Source organism: Maylandia zebra, linkage group LG15 (genome assembly GCF_041146795.1).
Source record: "Maylandia zebra isolate NMK-2024a linkage group LG15, Mzebra_GT3a, whole genome shotgun sequence".
NCBI classification, from domain to species: Eukaryota; Metazoa; Chordata; class Actinopteri; order Cichliformes; family Cichlidae; genus Maylandia; species Maylandia zebra.
In genome coordinates, this window is record NC_135181.1 from 35,470,395 (window position 1) to 35,494,880 (window position 24,486).

Below are 24,486 nucleotides of genomic sequence, written 5' to 3' on the forward strand. Positions count from 1 at the left end.
ATATTTAAATGACTTTGATAGTCTGCTGTAGGGGTAGACCCCACTATTCCATAAGATATCACTTCATTTGGTGGAGTGCGCTGTTTAGTATACAGGTCCGAATTCTCCAGCAGGTATTCACCCGAGTTGACATCTGGTGACTAAAAAGCTGCATATCACCTTACAGCCACATATTTTTCCAGATTCGTAGTCAACTGAGCTGTGCATGGTTTCAGTCTTTAAAAGAGATTACACAGCATATTACATCAGGTATTGCAAACTCACACAGAGCATAATACATTCAGTCCTAGCACTGGTGACTTTTTAATCCATATTTCACAGTGAAATGCAGTTAGTCTGGTAAGATTAAGCTTTAGATTCTTCCCCTTCCCTGTCTTTCTCTTTCATTTCTCCAAATTGCTTTAGTGTCATGACAGCAGAAACTATAACCGCATTTATATTTCCATATACTACAGCAGTATTTTTATGCTATGCTTAACTCAGCACTTTTAACCCTTGACTAAAAAAAAAATCCCAAGGCCGATGGCAACTAAACCTTGAGGTTCACGTTCTATGTTTAGTTGTTAAGCTTCACGTAAACATGTACATTTCAGTGTAAATATGAACTGAAATATTTGTAATTTTTTCACCCAAGTGCTAAAGGTTGAACACGCGAGGCAAACATGCTTGATCAATTCAAAATTGCAAAATTATTCAATTAAAAATCATTCAACGTGTGGGGATAGCAAAGTAGGACAGCCTCTGGGATTAAACATAAACTTGAAGGGGAACTTGGGATCAGGTGTTTTCTGTCAGGAATCAGCAGGGAGTGCGAACACTTTTAGTATTCAACTCTTGAAGATGTTTGACTTATCATTGTTGATGCTTGGCAGCGTGGAAAATGAGTTTTAAAATGTACAAAAGGTCCTTGAAAGCGTTTGGAGTCCTTCTAGCCCTGGTCAAAAAACTGTGTGCAAAATAGAGGAAATTTAAGACCATGAGCGCTTAAACAACGAAGGTCACTGGAAGAGTAATAATGGTCATAATAATGGTCATGGCAGCACTCCAACGAGGAAGAACAGGCTTTCAGAAAGAACTTCCTTTTATTTTGGTTGAAATTTACACAGAAGCATGCCTGAAAAGTGTTGTATAGACAGAAAAAACCAAAACAGAAAGATGAAGAAATATTTTCACGATAAATCCGAAAGGGATTAAAAAGCTTTTGAAGACAAAGTGCAGGGAAATATTTAAATCTCAAGGCCAAGCCCTTAAAAGCATTTTACCATCCACATGAGTTAAGGTCTTCTTGTTTTACTGTGGTGATATTTAGCTGTGTCCTACAGCGAAGTACTGTCTCTACAGATACGACTAACCCTGCAAGTAGAGTTTTAACTATATTAAGTGTCCCATTTCAAATTCAAATTCAAATCAAATTCAAATTTTATTTGTCACACACATACACAGCCATACACAGTATGACATGGGGGGGGGGGGGGGGGGTGAAATGCTTGTAGCTGTGCAATGCCCGACCATTTGGTTGAAAAGGAAGCTCAAATCTTTAACTGGATAATGTGATCTTTCATAAATTCTGCTAAAGGATTTCCTTAGACTGCGTTGTGTAAAATGCTACTAGTGGATGTATAAATGGTGAATACCTCAATCACCCAAGCACTTTTTCTAAGTACTTTCTATCAAACATCCACACGCATTCAAAATCCAGTGGATTCAGTATCTTATCCAAGGATACTTTAACATGCAGACCAGAGCAGCCAGGAATTAAACCACCAACCTTCTGATTAGTTGATGACGTGCTCCACCTCCTACAGCTACAGCTAACCTAATAGGGAATAACCTTTACTTTTAAGGTTTTATTATTAGGTAATCATAGTACATTTTATTTAAGCAGCGTCTTAATGATATTGTAATACTTATACTTCATTTAAAGTATTATAATATCATATATCCAATAATAATCACAAGTAATATTATTTCTATAGATATTTGTTATTAATCAACAGTCAAAGTAATTGAAATTGTGAAAGAAAATAGTCATAGCGGGATGATCGCAGATCGTTACCGACAGGCAATAGATGAGGAGATGACGCACGGGGCGGACAGAACAACGCCCTGCAGTGCAGGGACCTGAGCTTTTCAGCCACCGGATTCTGGATTCACTATTAGTCTGACTTCACTACAGACACAGGAGAGGGGCGATCTTCTTAAACTTGTAAGTACTGTACACAGCAGCTTCGCGAAGTGCTGTCTCTGTGCCCGTGCGCGTCCTCGAATAAAGTTTCCGTAAAGTAACGGGATCTGGCATAGGGAGCATCACATGTTTAGTTTGTACTCGGCGTAATTGGGATATATTACTGGCTATAATAACACAGTTTCCTGAGAAATTACGCATAGACGACAAATGCTGTTTAAAAAAAATATTTTTTGGAGTGTCGCTTTTTAAAATCTCTTATTTTATGAATCTTAACTGTCCCCTAGATTAGTTTACAATAGTTTAGGCATGACTCGCTATATGAGAACTCGACGAAAGCTAAAGATAAATGTCTTCTGATGCTTCAGCCATGCGCGACGTGTTACTTTGCTTACTCTGCTTACTTTGGCTTCCACAAACTCTGTCTGGTTTGTGGAAGCCAAAGGAATTTAAAAAGTCCTTTTACAAACTAATAATCGTCGCTTAAAGCTCGACTATTGTCCATTCAACAATATGACACTATGTAAAAAAAAAATCAAAAATCAAAAAATGGACTTAAATGTTCACCAATGCTTCTTTTAATCTCCCGATGGTTTATAAAAATTACATTTGTTTAATACGCCTTCTGTGTGATGGAGCTGGCAGATATTAACTAAATACTAAATGGCACCATCTTAAAACAAACTGGAGAACACAGACAACAAAGACCAAACAACAAAAATAAAATATAATATTTGGCAAAAAGATTACAGCCTGTGGCTACTGATGCTTTGATGACAATACACTATGAAAGGATTTAATAAGAAATATATATAATAACCATCGGACTTGCAGATTAAAAAGTAAATAGGCATATCTTCTAAATCTCTTCAAATGACTGTTGTACCTGGACATGTTCAAGACTGAAAGGAGCTCTCATTGTCTGAAAGTAGAAACACCACAAAGTAAAAACCACATTACAAGTGAAAGTCTTAACCAGACAAGTGTACTTAAAACCTGTGCAATCATTCTCTACCTTGTCCAGAAGACTAATTTGACTGCTGTTTATCATTTTGCTTTTTACAAAACTAGCCTTCTGTATTCGTGAGTCTGCACAGTATGTAACTGGTTAACAATTGTCCTTTGTATTGTAACAGGAAATTGAAATAAGCATAGAAATATTCAGCGATCCTAGTAAATAACACTTTCACACACAGCAAAAATAATTTTAAAATAGGCCTATATGTTATTCATCTTTTTAATTGTTTTTGATGTCGTGGCTGTCACAAATCAAATACTCACGACACTGTGCAGTTAACTTCCGTTTTCCAGTCCATTTTTGTGGAATCCAAAGCTAAGCCCATTGTTCCTGACTTTACCCTGATGTTGTGCCAACTACACAAAAATCACGCAAAACAAAAGAGTGTCACGATCCTGGGTCTTAGGACCCAGTGTTTTGAGTTTTAGTTCATTTTGATGTTTATAGTATGTTTAGCTCATTAGGCCTCCTATGTTGATTTGCTTATTAGTTCCCCCTTGTGTTTCAACCCATGTTAAGTCTCCCCTGCCCTTCATGTCTCTCTGTGCCCCCTCTGTTCTGTTTATGGTGTGTCTTTGCATGTTTGAGTTTCTTGTTTTCTGTCACCCTGCATTGTGCATTATGTTCTCATGGTTGGTCTTTTGTTACTCCCTCTAGTCTAGTCTCTTGTGTTCAAAGCTGAGTATTTCCCTCTGTGTATTTTGGTTCTTAGACCTCTGCCTTATGGTTTGTCTCTGTTTCTTAGTTGCTGTCTCCACTGTGTCTAGTTCGCGTCTCTGTGTGATACTTCCTGTTTTACTTTGAAGGTCCATGCCTCATGTGAGTGTTTCTAGTTTTGCGTCTCTGTCTCGTCCAGTCCTGATTTCTCCCAGCTGTGCCCTCCTTCTGTGTCTCATTCCCTCGTTATCCCTCTGTGTATTTAAGCCCTGTGTTTCTCTTTGTCAGTGTCGTAGTCTCCATCATAGCTGTGTGATTTTTCCCTGTGGCTCTTTGTGCTTTAGTTTTCCCAGTTTAGTTTATTTTGTATTGTTTTTCGTGTCCCACTTCACGCCAGCAATAAAGCTGTGTTTTTTGAGTTTACCTTTTGTCTCTGTGAGTTTGCGTTTGGGTCCTCTCCTGCCTGCCACACAGCCGAAACATGACAAAGAGGAAGAAAACTAGTAACAGTTAAAATGGTCAACACTGAAAATTCTGCTTTAACCTCCTAAGACCCGAACTCTTCCACGACATGCATTTTTAATTTCTCCTTGATATTTGGGCATGTTGAGGCCCAATTAATGTAAAAACAAAGAATTACCAGATTTTTTTAAAAAGAAAAATAAGAGCCACATATGAGGATATTTGTTTAAAATTTTGATAGAACAGTAGCAATATAATGTCCTTGTAAGTAGAAATCAGGCCCATGTTGAGCAAAATTGAGTATTTTGGTCTAAATAACCCAAAATGTGATGTCCACATATGTGGACACCAGGTCCTAGGAGGTTAATAACAACATAAAGCAATCTGCCGCAGCTGTCCTACCGCACTAACATGCTTAAGGATTGCTGAACACTGTTACACTGCACATTTTGAGTTTTATTGCTGTCAGATTTGCATTTAAAAAACACACAAAAGCCTGTGTGGACCGGGAACTCCCTTTTCTTTCTTTCTTTTCCCCCGCTTCTTTCAGAATGACTGTGTGGTTTTATTACTCAATGTCAGAAACCGCCTATGTAACATATTCCATCCATTCTGAGGACACAAAACAACATTTGATTTATTTTTATTTTGTGTGACAGCATCCTGTGTGTGGATTTTTCAGGCACATGTCCAGCTGCTTCATGTCTGCTCTGAAGCTCGGTCTCCTCACTCCTGCTGGCTTGTCACTCTGAGAGTCATGTCGTGGTGCAGGTGAGTTTGCATTCCTGTTGCCCAAGTGTTTTTGTATGTTTTTTCGTGGGAGGGTGTTGCCTTCATTTCAAATTAAAACCAAAATGTTAGTTTTGCATAAGTGTTAAGCCACAGCCCATGAGGTGTCAGGGCTACAGCAAAGAATTTGATAATTAAAATGATGCTTCAGTCTTTTGCAAAACAAACATCAACTGTACTGTAAAAAGGATGTGTGAAAAACATATGCTGTTACATGCGTGTCGCATTTTGTGTGCATGCACAAATATTTTCAACACAACACATGTTCTGTTTAATTTAAAACAGGAAGATGAATGCTTTGAATGGTCAACCCATGTGCACCACACGGTCTACCATTAAGGCACCAGCATTAGCTCTGTTGGAAGGAATATAACACCCATTGCTGCATTTTAAGCTGTTTGAGGATTGATTTTAACAGGTGAAACCTCAGTGTAGATCTCAGCCTGCAAACACGATCACACCAAAGTGACACAACCCTTACTGATACAGTATCACATTACAAGACAAGACAAAGGCAACATTATAATAAGGCCCATTGTAACGATCACTGAGCTAACACTGGTACGTGATCATTCTAGAGTTAAAGTGCACTCTGTCCTCATGTTTCAGGAAATCACAAGTTTACTCTTAAAACCACATTCAGAGCAAAGGATCATATTCTGAAAAATAATTTCACCTTATGCCTATGCCACAGATATAGAGAGCAATTGTAACATACAAACAAGTCAACAAGTGTTTTAAAAACCACTGTATTGTTAGCTAATAAAGGGAACATGGGTTTATGTTCAGCAATACTCTGACAAAACAAATTGCAAGTTCCCTGCAAGTTATGCCCTTGTCAGTGCAATGTATGCTACAGTTGCGGGTTTAACCACATCACCCTAAAGGAACTTTCAAGAAGAATGCGAGGGTCTTATGCACTGCACAAGTAGTACGTAAATCTATAAGGCTTTGGCTCACATCTTTGTGTTCACTGCATGCTTGTACTTGCTTCTAATCAATAACTTCCTCAATAAGTTAGTCTAGTTTCATTCTGATCTTAATTAATCTCTGTCTTTTGTCTTGTCGCTACAGAGTTTTGAAGATGAAAACCATCAGGGCAAGAAATGTATTGATGGTGGTAGCACTCGGGCTTTTGCTCCTTCACCTTTGCAAAGATTTTGTTGACCATAAAACTATAAGTTTCCACGTAGATGTTAGAGAGGACCACAGCCGACTGACGCAAAACACCAAAAACAGCACATATGTATTCTCATGGCCAAAATGTCAACAAAAAACATCTGCTGCCAACATCGCTGAGTTCAACTCTTTGCCTAATTCTATCAAGGATTTCCTCTACTATCGCCACTGTCGCCACTTCCCCATGCTACTGGATGTTCTGGACAAATGTGGAGGAGCTGATAAATCTGGAGAAGTCTTTCTTCTTCTGGTCATTAAAAGCTCTCCGGGGAACTATGAACGCAGAGAGGTGCTGCGCAAAACGTGGGGTGAAGAGAGGTTACACAACGGTGTGTGGATTCGACGGATCTTCATCTCAGGAACGACAGAGAGCGGGTTTGAGAAGGAAAGGCTGAACAAACTCCTGGAGCTGGAGCAACAGGAGCACAACGACATCCTCCAATGGGATTTCAGTGACACATTTTACAACCTTACATTGAAACAGATACTCTTTCTTGAATGGATGGAAAGGAACTGTCCCAATGCTCACTTCCTGTTGAATGGTGATGACGATGTCTTTGCCAACACAGACAACATGGTCGAGTATCTGCAAAGCCTCAAGGACAATGATGGAAGCCAGCACCTCTTTACTGGCCATCTGATCCAAAATGTTGGCCCTATTAGATCACCAAACAGCAAGTACTATATTCCTGTTCAGGTGCAGGAGTCAAACTCGTACCCTCCTTATTGTGGTGGCGGGGGCTTCCTCCTCTCTGGCTATACAGCTTCAGTCATTTACAATATGTCCCAGTCTATTACCATTCTTCCCATTGATGATGTTTACATGGGGATGTGTCTGGCCAAGGCAGGACTTGGCCCCACTTCTCACATGGGCGTCAAGACAGCAGGACAACACGTTCCATCCCACAGTTTAGACCAATACCATCCTTGCTTTTATAAAGAGGTTTTACTTGTGCACAGATTCCTTCCAGCTCAGATGTATCTAATGTGGCACAGAGTACATGATCCAAATCTAAGATGTGGTCTCTCCAGCCAAAAACATTTGTAGCACCAAACTTTAACTTCTAGGCAATAATAGAGCTTAGTGATGTTCCGGTTCCTCCTGCTTCCAGCTCAAATGAACATGTAAGTGTTTGTTTCACATACTGTAAAGAGAAAAAACTTTTGCTGGACAGAAGGGACTGGCACATACCTTAAATGAGTTGACAACATTTGAACAGGCAGGACTGGCTGTTGCGTTACAATACAATGCATTATATTTTGTCTTTGTCTCACCAAATCTTGTACCTTTCTTTACCAGATTGTCTAATATTACTTAATAGGTACTATACTGGTTGGATTGCTAGATTTTTCTTTTGCTTGAAATGCCCACTTACTGCACAGAAAGAATGAATGTGAATTTTAAGTAGCCATCAAGTGTAAAGTTACGCCTCATTTTGAGAATTCTCATTGGAAAATGAGTCCACATTTAAGGTCATTGGGTCTGATTTTCTATATTTTAGTATCACATAAAGTTCAGCATAGCTACAGCTGATACAGACTAATAAAGGCCATGTTTTAGTAGACAAAAGCTGCCAGCTAGAGTGCAGCCGTGTGTTAGCTACCTTGTCCTGAGATTAAGGACATGAAAAATGGCCAAGAATTGAAAAGTTGGCTCTATATTGCATAATTTACTGAATTTCCATCACGTAGAAAATGAGCCAGGTGTAAGGAGAGTTACCAAGTTAATGTTAGCTGCCTGTAAATCAAATGTGAATTTTAAGAGCTGATTGTAATATTTAATTCATACTTTCTGTTGGAGTTTTTCTGTATGTCGCGTGCCAGCCAGTGTGAAAATCATGAACAGATGACATATAATCAACCAATTCAAATGTAAAGCATTGCAGAGTACTATGGTTCATCTGTATGGGTCTTTTCATGCTACGATTGTATGGAGGAAAGTACATTTTGCGGGTTAAATTGGTTATAAGAGCTGGGTATTTATTTACAATAAAATACAGCAATGATATGAAAACATTTTATTTATGTATTGTTTTTCTGCACAAAGTTACAAAGTGCTTAAAATATACTGAGACTTCTCCAAAAATAAATACATACATTAAATAAAACAGGACAAATAACAATGCAATTCATCACCTAAAAAGAACGATTGAACTCATGTTTGAGTTGGTTTGATATTTTAAGTTCTACATTTGGTAAATTTTACACTGCAGTTTAATTGTACCTGTAAACTTCTGAACAATGCCCAGCTCTAGATCTGACGCTTGTGTTGCCGCAGATATCATCCAAAATAATTTCTCAGGGTTTCTTAAGAATAAAAGGTGTAATATATATATATATATATATATATATATATATATATATATATATATATATATATATATATATATATATATATATATTATATTCTTAATCCTCTTTGTTCTGTTAAGCCTTCTTTATTTTGTTTGTTTCAGCCTCAATATTTCTGTTACACAAAGGGATTTGTGCCTTACATCAGTGTTGCAGAACATAACAACTGGGTGTCGGTAAAAGCCGTTACAAGTAGTTGCCAGTAGGCAATCCAATGCAGGATCACTGTTTCATTAAGAATCAATATCTGTTGTTGCAGATTCAGTATGCTGAATCGAATATATGCACAAATGTTCAAATCTGTTTGGGTTTAATGCTGCTAAGTAAGGGGCTATATGTTGTACGGTTAAACAGCTTTAAATGGTAACTGTGAACTGCATACACTGGCAGTACACAATCGTTTTAAATAAGATGTACGCATAATGTCCTTGGACCTTTTTTGTTTGGGTGTACCTGCGCAAGACATTTTGGAGGATTATTTTGTAATAAACATTGGGATAAATATTTATAAGCTGCCTTGGATTTTGTTCATGTCTGTAAAAAAAATTGTTATATAATTCTAACCTTACTTAACACCAGGTGGAGGAATGTGAGGAGACTGTTTGGGTCCGTTTTAAATTCGTTAGGTTTTTTAAAAGATGTTAAGAATTAAATTAAGGGAGGATGAAAGCCAACATAACAGACAAAGCAACGCTAACTGAAAGCAACGCCTACAAGGCTTGTTTTTTTTCCCTCTCAGGGGAAGAGGTGGGCCGGCGGTTACTGTGCCCTTTTTTCGGTCTTTAACTCAGCACCTGCTTTGCATTGCCCAATCAGTGTTTGGTATTTAAGGATGTCTTTAATGGCAAATAGGTTACTTTAATAACTGTTCAAATAGTTACTTGCATTTTCTCGGGTAGACTGAAGAGGATAGCTGGTATTGCTAATCTGATTCAAACACTCTATGGAAATGACAGCATGGACAAGGACTTCCTTGTTGGGTAACTGCCTGCCTGTTTGCTTCCCCTCCAAATCTCATGTACCAGAAAATAGCAAGTTGTATAAAAGTCAATTGTCTGGAAAAAGTGTTAAAGTGTGTATCATTAACAAGAACTCTTTAGCATGTTCCAAAGGCAAAAATGCACCACATCAGCCATTTTTGAATGCCCAAATAGTCATACTTGCTAAGAAGCAAAACAAACCCTTTTTTTAAATTATTTTTTAACTTCCGTCACTTCCGAGATCTAACATTTGACTTGCGAGGTACGAAGAAACCACAATTTGTCACACAGCACTCCAGTCACACGCTGTGTCCCATCAGCATCTTTTCAGACTTGTATTTTATCAGTTCTGCTATGATCTGAATGTGTGCATTCGAACTTCTTCCTGCAGAAAGTAAGAACATGAGCAGCATTTCCCAACTGTTTCATGCATAGAAGTAAAACATGCATCAGCTGTCTGTGCAACAGCGAGAGCTTCACTTGCCACAGTGTTGATGAGGGTTTGCTAGGTGACTCCACCTCCAGGACATCTTTTCTATTTAAATATGGGGTGGCTCCTTTATTAGTCAGTGTTGAAGTCACTGTATCAGATAAATTTGTTTGCTCTGAGAAAATGGAGAGGTAGCATTTTGAAAATTCATTTGATTCCAGGTTATCTGTGGCTTCGAGTGCAGGGCCCTGTTTCAGGAAGCCGGTTTAGTGGAAAAACTGAGTAAGTATACCCTGAGTTAACGAAAACTCTGGGTTTTCGGTTTCACAAAGCGAGTTTAGATGAAGCCTCAGTGAGTCACTATGACGACACACTCCGTGAAGCTAACCTGCCCCCTAGCAGGTTTACTACAACTAACCCTGACTGTCTCCGCCCCTTTGTCGGAAACCTGACAGTAGGAAGTGTCGGACATGGCGTGCCCCTTCCTTGAAGAGCCAGTAGATCGTGAAGCCCAAATTCTCCGCAGAGCTCTCCGCCGGGAGAGAGTGATCAGAGCGCGTTTGGACATTTTATCATTTCCTGATGATTTTCTGTGTGAACGTTACCGTTTCTCAGCACAATCTATAATTTATTTGGATAACATCCTCAGGCCATATATTACGCATGTGACACATCGCGGACATCCTCTCAGTTCTGTACATATTATTTGTATTGCACTTCGGTTTCTTGCAAACGGGAGCTTTCTGTATAATATTGGTGACGCTGAGCACGTTTCCAAGGCTACCGTCTGTCGGGCAGTCAGGAATGTTACAGTTGCACTGAAACGTCTCCTGTACTCGTTTGTGGTGTTCCCCGGTCATAGACCCACAAGATTTATCAAAGAGGGATGCCACAAAATTGCAGGTATCAGGATGACCAAAACTTAATTTATGATGTGGTGATACTTGGACTACTACTTAAATTTTACATTTATTCTCACGGTTCCCAGGCGTGATTGGCTGTATAGATGGCACTCACATTCCAATCATTGCTCCTTCAGTAAATGAAGGAGACTATGTGAACAGGAAGTCTTTCCACAGCATTAATGTGCAGGTACATAGTTCCCTGTAGCATTTCAAACTAACAAATTATTTCATTATAGTAATGGATGCTAATTTGTGTTCTCTGCACTGTGAAGATCATATGTGATGCTGCCAACATTATCACAAATGTGGAAGCCAAGTGGCCAGGCTCTGTCCATGACTCACAAATATTCCGTGAATGTACACTGAGCACAAAATTTGGACATGGTGAGTTGAGAATACTTTAAAATATATAAAGACCAATTGCTTCAGGGACATTTGAACTGAAGTGTATCCTTCTGTCTTAGGAGAGTTCACTGGCTACTTGCTTGGTGATAGGGGGTATCCATGTTTACCCTATTTGCTTACCCCTTACCCTGACCCTGAACCGGGCCCACAGCAGCGATATAATCTGGCTAATTGCAGGACAAGAGCCAGAATTGAAATGACTATCGGAATGCTTAAGGCCCGGTTCCAGTGCCTGCAAAGACTCAGGGTCACCCCAGAAAGGGCATGTGACATTATTGTGGCATGTGTGATTCTTCACAACATTGCCACAATTAGAGGAGAACACTGTCCTTCTGAACCAAACATCAGCAGTGATCCAAACCATGAACATCCTGACCCTCCCACGGACATACAAGATGGAAGAGCAGTCAGAGACACCATATGTCACAATCATTTCCTTTGACCCATCACCTCAACATGTTGAAAGAAGAATAAACAGATTTTTTGTTCAACTGGCTTTATTGGTCGCCTGTGTTTCCTGTACACAAAGTATTAAAAGATGTACACCTCATAAAGTGTCTCTGTTGCTTCCTCCTCTGTAACAGCTGTCAATGTTTCTTCATTATTTTCCTGTAGTAAAGAAATAAACAACATTGCTGTTCTACTGTAAACTCATATAATCTGTGGAGTATTACTCACAACTGCATGTTGGTCTGGCTCAACAGGAGGCTGCACCAGATGCAGTACACCACCACCATCAACTGATAGAATATGAGGTTTATACAGGTCACTTATAACTTACAAGGGACCAAATGGCAATTAACAAACATACCAATCACCTTACACTTCATTGTCATTATGCTCTCAAAGACAACCAAGACTGAGGGAAGGCAAAATCAGTAGGAAAATAACTTCACTACAAAATAATCCATTATGGTAAAGAGTTTATCAAATGAATGTGTCGCACTGCAAAGGTGACTGTGAAGAAAGGATGTATGCACATCATGTATTATTTTGAATTTACCCCCTATGTAGGCACTTGTGTCTTGCGGGGTTATTGACTCAGAGGATGTCCCCGCAGAGATGCCTTTGGCCACAGGGCGCCCACTGTTTTGGCTGAGGGCCAACTGCTCAGCCTCTGTGAGTGGTGGTGGTGGAGGACCCCCACCTGTTTTTCGGGCCTCCGCTTTTTTTCTGTTGGCTATAACGGGCCACATTTGAGCATACAGAGTAAGCAAATATGTACTTGTAATGTGCTCAGATAATTTCAATAAGTGCTTACAGAAAGAAAATTAATGTAGCCTCTAACTGCAATTGATTTACATCGGACAAACTGACCAAGCACTGTGGCTCATAATACAATTACACCTTACCTGTTTGGACTATATTTTTATATTTCATTTTTACTTGCTGCCAGGCATGTTTGGGGCCTGTTGGGTTGCACCTGCGCTCACATCACATCACAAAATAAAATGTATAAAATAACAAATAAAATAACATATGATAAAATAACGTGTTAAATGGGTGGAAATCCCTAGATCAATGTTTATATTAACACTCACGTATTGACTCTGTCGGCTATGTTTTGCCATGCATGCTCCCTTTGTTTTGCAGCTGAGGCTGTGTTACTTTTTTTCTGAGAAATTTGCATGTTATCGGCATATGCTGCCATCAGAATTTCGGCCTCAAGCGCTGTGAAATACATTGACCGCGCCTTCTTTCCCTCCGTCTCCATGGTGACTCGCTTAATCTGTGCTCCACTTATCAGGGCTTTATGTATCCTCGTCCGCGCGCTTCACTTGGGGTTAAAGCAACTCCGCGTTGATTGAACTAATTGTTATCAGCCTTTCTGAAACCGAATATTCCGAGTTGGACAGTTCGGGGTTACTCAACCCTGCGTATCATTTTTAACTCTGAGTTTTCTAAACCGGCTTCCTGAAACAGGGCCCAGGACACACTGTACAATAATCAAAACATAATCAAAACATCAAAAGGCAACTGGAACATAAACCATTTGAACTCCTTGAATTGGAGTGTTTGTATGTCAGGAGGAAGCCTCACTCATCATCGGTACTAAACCCATGAGGGGGGCCTGGCAGCTGACCACGCCCCGTCACACATACTCCTTTGTACAATTTTTTTTTTTCTATCGCCACTATACTTGCACGTTGGAGTTCATTATCTTGCTCTTTGAGACAATGATATGTAGTCAGGAAACGCTGGTCTGATCAGTATAACACCAGTCTACTTCCTGAAACACAATCCTCCTGAGTACATAGTATATATTGTGCAACTGTAGATTAGTAGACTGGTTGTTGGTTCAGTGTATAACTAAGTGCCTCGTGTAAAAGTCAGATAAGTCACCCACGCATAGAATAAAGTGCATCATGAAAATATTTGTGATTGGATAAATGAGGTCTCTAGTAAAATTAGATTGCATTTTCTATTTCCTTCTATTATCTTCTTCCTCGTTTACCTTTAAAGAATAAAGATAAAAGGGCCTCTTTATTCTTTGCAAGATAATATGATTTTACAAAAGCTTGAGATTTGCAGCATTTGTTAAGTTCCCGCCACAACAATTCAGTCGACTTGAAGTGCATGGTGTTGCAATGGTTCAGCTAGACTTTGACTGAATCATTGCAATGCCTTGATTTTTGTTTTTCAGACATGTGGTTATTGATTTGCTTAGGATCACTGTGATGTTGCACAACACAATTTCAATCAAGCTCTTGTTATCAGACAGAGGGCCTCACATTTGACTCTAAAATACCTTGGTATAAAGGAGTTCATGTTCACCTCAGTGTCTGCAAGGTGCCCAGGTCCTGTGGCTGGAAAGCAAGCCCTAATCATCACCTCCCCACCCCTGTGCTGACAGGTGGTAAGAGGTGTTTGTGTTGATGTGCTGGTTTTGTCCAAAGTGGTGTTGTCCATTATGTCCAAACATTTCCACTTTGGCCTCGTCTCTCCAAAGGACACTGCTCCAGAAGTCTTTGTGTAATATGTCTTACACTGTTGTTCATTTGAGGAGGAGAATCTGGTTGGAACCAGTTGTGTTGTACTGAGTTTTATTATCATATTTAAAACCTTAAATTAAAGAAACAATGTAGTTTCTTTATCTTACGATTGCACAAGCAGTGTTACACCTATTCTGCCATACTGGATCTTGATCTATATATTCTCCTCTAATGCTCATGAAATAACTAAAATGTGGAAATGGATTAATCAAACTGTCATGGTCCTCGGCCTCTGAACCAGTATTTTCAGTGTGTTCTATTTTTCTTGGATTTAAGAAATTATATTCTCTTTCCTAGAGCTTCTCAGTTCATTAGTTTCTTTATCTGTTCCCTGTGTCTGGGTCTCCCTCCCTGCTTTTGTTTCCTTCTTTTAATTTGATAGTCCCTTATCCCCTGTGTGTTATGCTATGCTTTGCCTTCCTCGGTTCATTGGTGGATTTAGTTCACTTGTGTGTTTTCCATCTCCCTGATTACCCAGGGTATATTTTAGCTCTCTGTCTCCTCTTGTCATTTGTCGCAAACTCCATCATGTTGAATGTCTGCCTCGTGTTTCAGTCTCCTAGTTGATTATTAAGTTGATTATTACTTCCGTTCCCAGTTTCCTCCTTGTCTCCTAGTCTGTAGTTTTCCTTTAAGCAATAAAGCTGCTTTTGAGTTCAGTTCTGCCTCTGAGTCCTGCATACTGGCTCCACAAACAGCTTTAAATGACACAAATGTGAAAACATTAGAAACATTTTTTTTATTACAGTGGAAAAACAGTCCATATAAACGTAACGCAAAAAGTAAGGAAATCTGCTATTCTGCTATTCAGTCTTGTTTGGCGTCCTAATTTCACACACGATTTTTACAACTCAACCATTTCAGAGTGTTGAGCAAGAAGATTGGTATAAAGGAAACACAAACATGGCAACAAAACAAGCTCTGAAAGTCATTTTAATCTGAACCAAAAACCACTGTCAGTAGTGATGTGACGTTCTGTATTGAGGCTTCGAAGCTTGTGTCGAGTAATTGAGGGGGCGTTTCCGCGATGCGCGTATCGAGGCTTGCTTCATTTATGGGAGGAGCTGAAAATGATGACGTCCGAAGCCTCGCTGCCCGGCTGTACCACGTGACTGGTTCATGAAGTGATTCCAACTTTTTCGCGAGATATGACAGCGATATAAACCCCTCAGACTTCATTCAAAAATGTGGGTGTTTGATGGAGAGTTGCGGTTAGTGAGAGGGTAAGAAAAATAAAAACTAGAGAGAAGAGTACTGAGGCCATGGTGAAGAGAAAGAGTGAATAGCATGGAGAGTGTGCTTTTCTGTCTGTTTATCAGAACCTTAAAACCTGTAAATCTAGCCCTTTTTAAATACATATATTATTAAATGTGGGAGTGCACAGTCTATCCCATTAAAATATTTGAAAACGTCAGAGCAGATATATTTCTTTATCATCCTGTCTACGTTAATGCAAGCACCGCCTAGTCGGCTCGGTGCAACCCTCATATCTTTGGGCGCAAGAACAAACATCCGTTCTTGCAGCTATGAGGTTTAAGATGTGGCAGCAGACAGAATAAAATCTTTTTTAGGAAGTGACTAGCTTACATTTAAACTATACAGAAACTGCAAAACTAAACTGTGAATTTTGGATTCTTAAGTGATCAGCATACTATGCCTGTCCTGGGAAATTGAAACTTGGATTAAATCTGGATTTTGATGAAGCTAATCAGACAATTATCACATTTCACCACATCTCACTGCATTAAGGTTTGTATGAGTTAATGTGGTTATTATTTTAAAAATATAAATATATGTGTCACATGTTGATATTATAGGAAAAGATGAATCTATTTTCATCAACCTGACAGTTAGAGAAAACTGAAATGAGGTCGGTGAGTCAGTAACTGATTTGTTCCTCGGCTGTGCCTTAGTAATTACTTGTCCTAATGGTTTTGATGCGTACCTTTTTTGCTGTTATTGTTGTTAGAGTTCTTCCTTGTTTTGGTTTGCAGAGTTTAAAGGATGAGAATAAGAAAGTCAAAAAATCTCCCGATAGCTGGAGTTCTTTTTTTATTGATTTTCCTTCTTTGGAGGGTTGGATTTTTCCACCGTGGGTTTGACTTTGTACCTGTGACTACCAGAAGCAAAGGCGTTCAAAAGAAGACACCTATGAAAAACTCTCATATGTCCTCGTGGCCAAAATGTCAACAAAACACATCTACCGCCAACATCCCAGGATTCCAAACACTTCCTCAGCATATCAAAGATTTCCTCTACTATCGCCACTGTCGCCACTTCCCCATGCTACTGGACATTCCGGACAAATGTGGAGGAGCTGATAAATCTGGAGAAGTCTTTCTTCTTCTGGTCATTAAAAGCTCTCCGGGGAACTATGAACGCAGAGAGGTGCTGTGCAAAACGTAGGGTGAAGAGAGGTTACACAACGGTGTGTGGATTCGACGGATCTTCATCTCAGGAACGACAGAGAGCGGGTTTGAGAAGGAAAGGCTGAACAAACTCCTGGAGCTGGAGCAACAGGAGCACAACGACATCCTCCAATGGGATTTCAGTGACACATTTTACAACCTTACATTGAAGCAGATACTCTTTCTTGAATGGATGGAAAGGAACTGTCCCAATGCCCACTTCCTGTTGAATGGTGATGACGACGTCTTTGCCAACACAGACAACATGGTCGAGTATCTGCAAAGCCTCAAGGACAATGACGGAAGCCAGCACCTCTTTACTGGCCATCTTATCCAGGGAAAAGGGCCTATTAGAGGGAATAACAGCAAGTACTATATTCCTGTTCAGGTGCATGAGTCCGACTCATACCCTCCTTACTGTGGGGGTGCAGGCTACCTCCTGTCTCACTATACAGCTTTGGTCATATACAAAATGTCAAAATCCATTAACCTTCTTCCCATTGATGACGTTTACATGGGGATATGTCTGGCCAAAGCAGGACTTGGTCCTGTGTCCCACATGGGCTTCAAGACTGCTGGATTGCACATCCCATCAAATAAAGTGGATCTTTATGACCCCTGTTATTACAAAGACTTTTTACTAGTACACAGATTTCTCCCGGCTAGGATGTATTTTATGTGGCATAAAATACACGATCCTAATCTAAAATGTGGCGATAGTAGCAATCGCTGAAGATTCATATTTTCTTTGACTTTTGTCAATACTGTGTTTGTTATAGCATCTCAGAAAAACTGTAGTGCTTTGCTTAAGTGAAAACTTCAAAGACATTTTAAGTAGCATTTCGATGCAAGTAAATGGCCTGTATTTGTATAGCGCTTTACTTAGTCCCGAAGGACCCCAAAGCGCTTTACACTACCCATTCACACATAAGTAAAAGCAGTTTTATCACAATTATGGTTGAGTAACAGCACAGAAGAATTATTACCCACTATTATTCTGTCAAAGGCTTGGTAAGATAAAACTATGGAGTCAAAGGTAATGAGAGATAGAGAGAACACTGTGAAAAACAAATTTGTATGTACTTTTTGGTACTTCTCTCTAGTCTTTGTTGTGGTTTATTTCTAATACGAATATAATAATACAAGTTTTGTAAGAGAGAGTCACTTTTAAGAATAATGTCTAACAGCTGACATCTGTGTAAGTCGACCCATGTCAAACTGGTTTGAATGTATTGGATTAATCATTGTATCAGTCAGTCATAAATGTATTGGGGTGAAATTAAGATAAAATCAAAATACTGAAAAAAAACAAGCATGTCTTGAAATTCTGAATTATATTAATATACTTATATGTAAATATACTTACTTTATTTCTACCACTGTGTGTAACTGGACTATAAGCTTTAAGAATTTCATACAAGTCAGGAATGCAAAACACAGTGTATTACAGTGTACACTGAAGAAAATACAATATTGCATTAAAAAATCTGCACATTTTTAGGGCCCGAGCACCGAGAGTGCGAAGGCCCTATTGTATCTGCTCCGTTTCTTATTATTATTATTATTAGGGCCCGAGCACTGACAGTGCGAAGGCCCTATTGTAATTGCTCTGTTTATTATTATTATTAGGGCCCGAGCACCGAGAGTGCGAAGGCCCTATTGTATCTGCTCCGTTTCTTATTATTATTAGGGCCCGAGCACTGACAGTGCGAAGGCCCTATTGTAATTGCTCTGTTTATTATTATTAGGGCCCGAGCACTGAGAGTGCGAAGGCCCTATTGTATCTGCTCCGTTTCTTATTATTATTATTATTATTCACCCCAAACAAGGGCCTTTTTGAGGGCCTAAACATGCTCAAAAACTCATGAAATTTTGCACACATGCCAGGTTTGGTGAAAAATTTTGTATTTTAATGGTTTTACATATGAGCACTGGGAAATGGCTCTACAGCGCCACCTATGCCTTGTTAAATGCAGCCCTACGACCACATCGTTTGAGCTACATGTATGAAATTTGGCACACATGTGTATCATGCCAAGACGAACAAAAAAGTCTGTGGGCCCATTGACGCAAACCCAACAGGAAGTCCGCCATTTGGAAGAGAAGGTGACATTTTGGCTCTAATTTTGCCATTTCCATGCCTCGAACTTTAACGAACTCCTCCTTGGGATTTGGTCCTATAAGCTCCAAATTTGGACAGTGTCAACTACACCCTTGTGCCATGTTAAATTGCGGAGCTTTTGAGTTTTCACAATACTATGAGGCCGTGGCGCCATGGCGAATTTTGATGACTCGCCATGAAAATCTTATTGCCTGTCATTCTGTCATACATGTTCCAATCTGGACCAAAGAGCACACATATGATAAGGCTCCACCCCTGAACATATTTCAACTGCCATATTTGACATCAAGGACAGCGCCACCTAGTGGGAACAGGAAATGTCATGTTTTACACTTTGGGGTACAGTATAGTGATGGGTGACATCTGCAGCCTCAAATTTCTCCAGGAAAGCCTTAAGGAGTTGGTCTTGGGTTACAGTGAAAACTGTGACTTTTCGCAAAAGGGTGTGACCCCAGCGGCGTGGCAAACTTTGATGTAACGCCATGAAGAAACAAATTAGTATAACTCAATGAAATCCAGTCTGATCAGTACCAGACTTTACAGGCATGATGTCAGAACCGCCCTGAACAGATTGATGTGCCCATTGTCGGAAATACGGACAGCGCCACCTAGTGGCAACAGGAAATGTCATGGCTTTAATTTTGTTGTACTGATTTTCACAGGTTCATCTTGGCCACCTCAAAAGCGGTGAATATCACCATCAGTCCCTCGTGATGCTTCAGTGCAAAAATTGTGACTTTAAACTGAACGGCGCACCCTGGTGGCAACGCTGTTCAACATGAAAGATGAAGTGGCTTTTGAGGGTCTTGGCAAGTTTATAGAGGCTTGAAATTTGGCACACACCTCCAAATCGATGAAGGCTTTGATGTCATGTGATCATTTTCATTGAATAGCGCGAAATTGCTCCACAGCGCCCCCTACAAAATTTCAAAACCACAGCCCCTGCTCTGTGTTCTATGTATGATTCTGAAACCTGGTAAGCTTATAGGAGATATCAAGATGTACAAAAAAGTCTCTTGGTGCAATATCCCAAATCCAACAGGAAGTCAGCCATTTTAAAATTAATGTGTAATTTTGGCGACATTTTCCCCTCTTTTCAGGCTTCATACTTTGACGAACTCCTCCAAGGGATTTCATCATATTGAACCATTCTCCAGTGTGTGGAATCTAAAGACCTTTGTGATGTTAAATTGCGAAGCTTTTTACGTCCAGGGAAACGGGGTGGTTATGGCGGCACTTAGAGTTTGAATCACTCGCCAAAAAGCAGTAATCTGCTGTCACTCAAAAACACAATGTCCAATCTCTCCCAAACGTCTCAGGTGTGATGAGACTCGAGCTTGGAAGTGTTTGTTATGCCATTTGTCAGTAATGGTTAGAGCGCCACCTAGTGGGACGACTATAATGATGATTGAATGGGATGAAATGTTAGCTGGTGGTTAAATGCATGAATTCCATCAATGTGACATCAGATCGGAGGTGCTGGTTGTAGGTGTTGGGCGTGGCTCGACGCGATGGGGTGCGAGGGCCCTCATAACGCTGCTTGCAGCTTTAATTATTATTATTATTATTATTATTATTATTAGGGCCCGAGCACTGACAGTGCGAAGGCCCTATTGTAATTGCTCTGTTTATTATTATTATTATTATTTCGGCAAATGAATTGGCCTTTTGAGGGCCTAAACATGCTCGAAAACTCATGAAATTTTGCACACGCGTCAGGTCTGGTGAAAATTTACGTATTTTAATGTTCTCAGACATGGCCAGGGAAAATTAGCTCAGTAGCGCCACCTAGAAAAATGAAAAACGCGGGCCCCCGGTATGGGTATGATCTACATGTTTGAAAGTCGGTACACCTATATAACTTTCAGAGTCGAACAAAAAAGTCTATTATGGCAATGTCCTAAACCCAACAGGAAGTCCGCCATTTTGGATTGAAGGTGACATTTTGGCTCTGATTTTACCGTTTCCATGCCTCGAACTTTAACGAACTCCTCCTTGGGATTTGGTCCTATAAGCTTCAAATTTGGACAGTGTCAACTACACCCTTGTGCCATGTTAAATTGCGGAGCTTTTGAGTTTTCACAATACTATGAGGCCGTGGCGCCATGGCGAATTTCGATGACTCGCCATGAAAATCTTATTGCCTCTCATTTTGTCATACATTTTCTGACCTTGACCAAAGTGAACACATATGATAAGGCTCCACCCCTGAACATATTTCAACTGCCATATTTGACACCAGGGACAGCGCCACCTAGTGGGAACAGGAAATGTCATGTTTTACACTTTGGGGTACAGTATTGTGATGGGTGACATCTGCAGCCTCAAATTTCTCCAGGAAAGCCTTAAGGAGTTGGTCTTGGGTTACAGTGAAAACTGTGACTTTTCACGAAAGGGTGTGACCCCAGCAGCATGGCGAACTTTGATGTCACGCCATGAAGAAACAAATTAGTATAACTCAATGAAATCCAGTCTGATCAGTACCAGACTTTACAGGCATGATGTCAGACCCGCCGTGAACAGATTGATATGCCCATTGTCGGAAATACGGACAGCGCCACCTAGTGGCAACAGGAAATGTCATGGCTTTAACTTTGTTGTACTGATTTTCACAGGTTGATCGTGGCCACCTCAAAAGCGGTGAATATCACCATCAGTCCCTCGTGATGCTTCAGTGCAAAAATTGTGACTTTAAACTGAACGGCGCACCCTGGTGGCAACGCGGTTCATCATGAAAGATGAAGTGGCTTTTGAGGGGCTTGGAAAGTTTATAGAGGCTTGAAATTTGGCACACACCTCCAAATGGATGAAGGCATTGTTGTTATGTAACCATTTTCCTTGAATAGCGCAAAATGGCTCCACAGCGCCCCCTACAATATTTCAAAACATCAGCCCCTGCTCTGTGTTTCATCTATGAGTCTGACACTTGGTAAGCTTGTGTAAGATATCAAGATGTACAAAAAAGTCTCTTGGAGCAATATCCCAAATCCAACAGGAAGTCAGCCATTTTAAAATTAATGTGTAATTTTGATGACATTTTCCCCCCTTTTCAGGCCTCATACTTTGACGAACTCCTCCAAGGGATTTCATCATATTGAAGCATTCTTCAGTGTGTAGAATCTAAAGACCTTTGTGATGTTAAATTGCGAAGCTTTTTCCGTTCAGGGAAACGGGGTGGTCATGGCGGCACGTAGAGTTTCAATCACTCGCAAAAAGCAGTAATCTGCTGTCACTAAAAAACACAATGTCCAATCTCTCCCAAAGGTCGCAGGTGTGATGAGACTCGAGCTTGGAAATGTTTGTTATGCTATTTGTCAATAATGGTTAGAGCGCCACCTAGTGGCATGACTATAATCCTGGTTGAATAAGATGAAATGTTAGCTGGTGATTAAAAGCATGAAATCCATCAATGTGACATCACATCGGACGTGCCGGTTTGAGGTGTTGGCAGTGGCTCGACGTGCCGGGGGTGCGAGGGCCCTCATAACGCTGCTTGCAGCTTTAATTAGGGCCCGAGCACTGACAGTGCGAAGGCCCTATTGTAATTGCTCTGTTTATTATTATTATTATTATTATTATTATTATTATTATTATTATTAGGGCCCGAGCACTGACAGTGCGAAGGCCCTATTGTAATTGCTCTGTTTATTATTATTATTATTATTATTATTATTATTATTTCGGCAAATGAATTGGCCGTTTGAGGGCCTAAACATGCTCGAAAACTCATGAAATTTTGCACACGCGTCAGGTCTGGTGAAAATTTACGTATTTTAATGTTCTCAGACATGGCCAGGGAAAATTAGCTCAGTAGCGCCACCTAGAAAAATGAAAAACGCGAGCCCCCGGTATGGGTATGACCTACATGTTTGAAAGTCGGTACACCTATATAATGTTCAGAGTCGAACAAAAAAGTCTATTATGGCAATGTCCTAAACCCAACAGGAAGTCCGCCATTTTGGATTGAAGGTGACATTTTGGCTCTGATTTTACCATTTCCATGCCTCGAACTTTGACGAACTCCTCCTTGGGGTTTGATTTCATAACCTTCATATTTGGTCAGTGCCAACTACACCCTTATGCCATGTTAAATTGCGGAGCTTTTGAGTTTTCACAATACCATGAGGCCGTGGCGCCATGGCGAATTTCGATGACTCGCCATGAAAATCTTATTGCCTCTCATTCTGTCATAGATTTTCTGACCTTGACCAAAGTGAACACATATGATAAGGCTCCACCCCTGAACATATTTCAACTGCCATATTTTACATCAGGGACAGCGCCACCTAGTGGGAACAGGAAATGTCATGTTTTACACTTTGGGGTACAGTATAGTGATGGGTGACATCTGCAGCCTCAAATTTCTCCAGGAAAGCCTTAAGGAGTTGGTCTTGGGTTACAGTGAAAACTGTGAGTTTTCGCGAAAGGGTGTGACCCCAGCAGCATGGCGAACTTTGATGTCACGCCATGAAGAAACAAATTAGTATAACTCAATGAAATCCAGTCTGATCAGTACCAGACGTTACAGGCATGATGTCAGACCCGCCCTGAACAGATTGATGTGCCCATTGTCGGAAATACGGACAGCGCCACCTAGTGGCAACAGGAAATGTCATGGCTTTAATTTTGTTGTACTGATTTTCACAGGTTCATCGTGGCCACCTCAAAAGCGGTGAATATCACCATCAGTCCCTCGTGATGCTTCAGTGCAAAAATTGTGACTTTAAACTGAACGGCGCACCCTGGTGGCAACGCGGTTCATCATGAAAGATGAAGTGGCTTTTGAGGGGCTTGGAAAGTTTATAGAGGCTTGAAATTTGGCACACACCTCCAAATGGATGAAGGCATTGTTGTTATGTAACCATTTTCCTTGAATAGCGCAAAATGGCTCCACAGCGCCCCCTACAATATTTCAAAACATCAGCCCCTGCTCTGTGTTTCATCTATGAGTCTGACACTTGGTAAGCTTGTGTAAGATATCAAGATGTACAAAAAAGTCTCTTGGAGCAATATCCCAAATCCAACAGGAAGTCAGCCATTTTAAAATTAATGTGCAATTTTGATGACATTTTCCCCTCTTTTCAGGCTTCATACTTTGACGAACTCCTCCAAGGGATTTCATCATATTGAAGCATTCTTCAGTGTGTGGAATCCAAAGACCTTTGTGTTGTTAAATTGCGAAGCTTTTTACGTCCAGGGAAACGGGGTGGTTATGGCGGCACTTAGAGTTTGAATCACTCGCCAAAAAGCAGTAATCTGCTGTCACTCAAAAACACAATGTCCAATCTCTCCCAAACGTCTCAGGTGTGATGAGACTCGAGCTTGGAAGTGTTTGTTATGCCATTTGTACATAATGGTTAGAGCGCCACCTAGTGGAACGACTAACTAATCATGAATGAATGAGTTGAAATGTTAGCTGGTGGTTAAATGCATGAATTCCATCAATGTGACATCAGATCGGAGGTGCTGGTTTTAGGTGTTGGGCGTGGCTCGACGCGCCGGGGGTGCGAGGGCCCTCATAACGCTGCTTGCAGCTTTAATTATTATTATTATTATTATTATTATTCCGGCAAATGAATTGGCCGTTTGAGGGCCTAAACA

General features: G+C 40.3%; 1 protein-coding gene and 1 pseudogene across 6 annotated transcripts in view; both read left to right on the top strand.

Annotated features, from left to right (window-relative positions):
• LOC101474209 (N-acetyllactosaminide beta-1,3-N-acetylglucosaminyltransferase 3) overlaps positions 1-8,304 on the top strand; it is a 111,943-nt gene extending 103,639 nt beyond the window's left edge. The window contains exons 1-4 of one of the 6 annotated variants that reach the window (XM_076874359.1): positions 2,113-2,206; positions 5,005-5,093; positions 5,397-5,529; positions 6,186-8,304. In XM_076874359.1, coding sequence (XP_076730474.1) covers positions 6,196-7,338 — 1,143 coding nt within the window. In that variant the 5' untranslated portion in view covers positions 2,113-2,206; positions 5,005-5,093; positions 5,397-5,529; positions 6,186-6,195 and the 3' untranslated portion in view covers positions 7,339-8,304. Of the gene's footprint in view, positions 1-2,067; positions 2,207-2,239; positions 4,023-4,981; positions 5,094-5,396; positions 5,530-6,185 lie in introns of those variants that run through there. The other 5 variants (XM_004574396.4, XM_004574397.4, XM_076874355.1 and 2 more) reach the window with 5 other exon arrangements.
• Positions 8,305-16,353: 8,049 nt separating this feature from the next.
• LOC101474676 (N-acetyllactosaminide beta-1,3-N-acetylglucosaminyltransferase 3 pseudogene) lies at positions 16,354-18,033 on the top strand (annotated as a pseudogene).
• Positions 18,034-24,486: the final 6,453 nt, after the last annotated feature.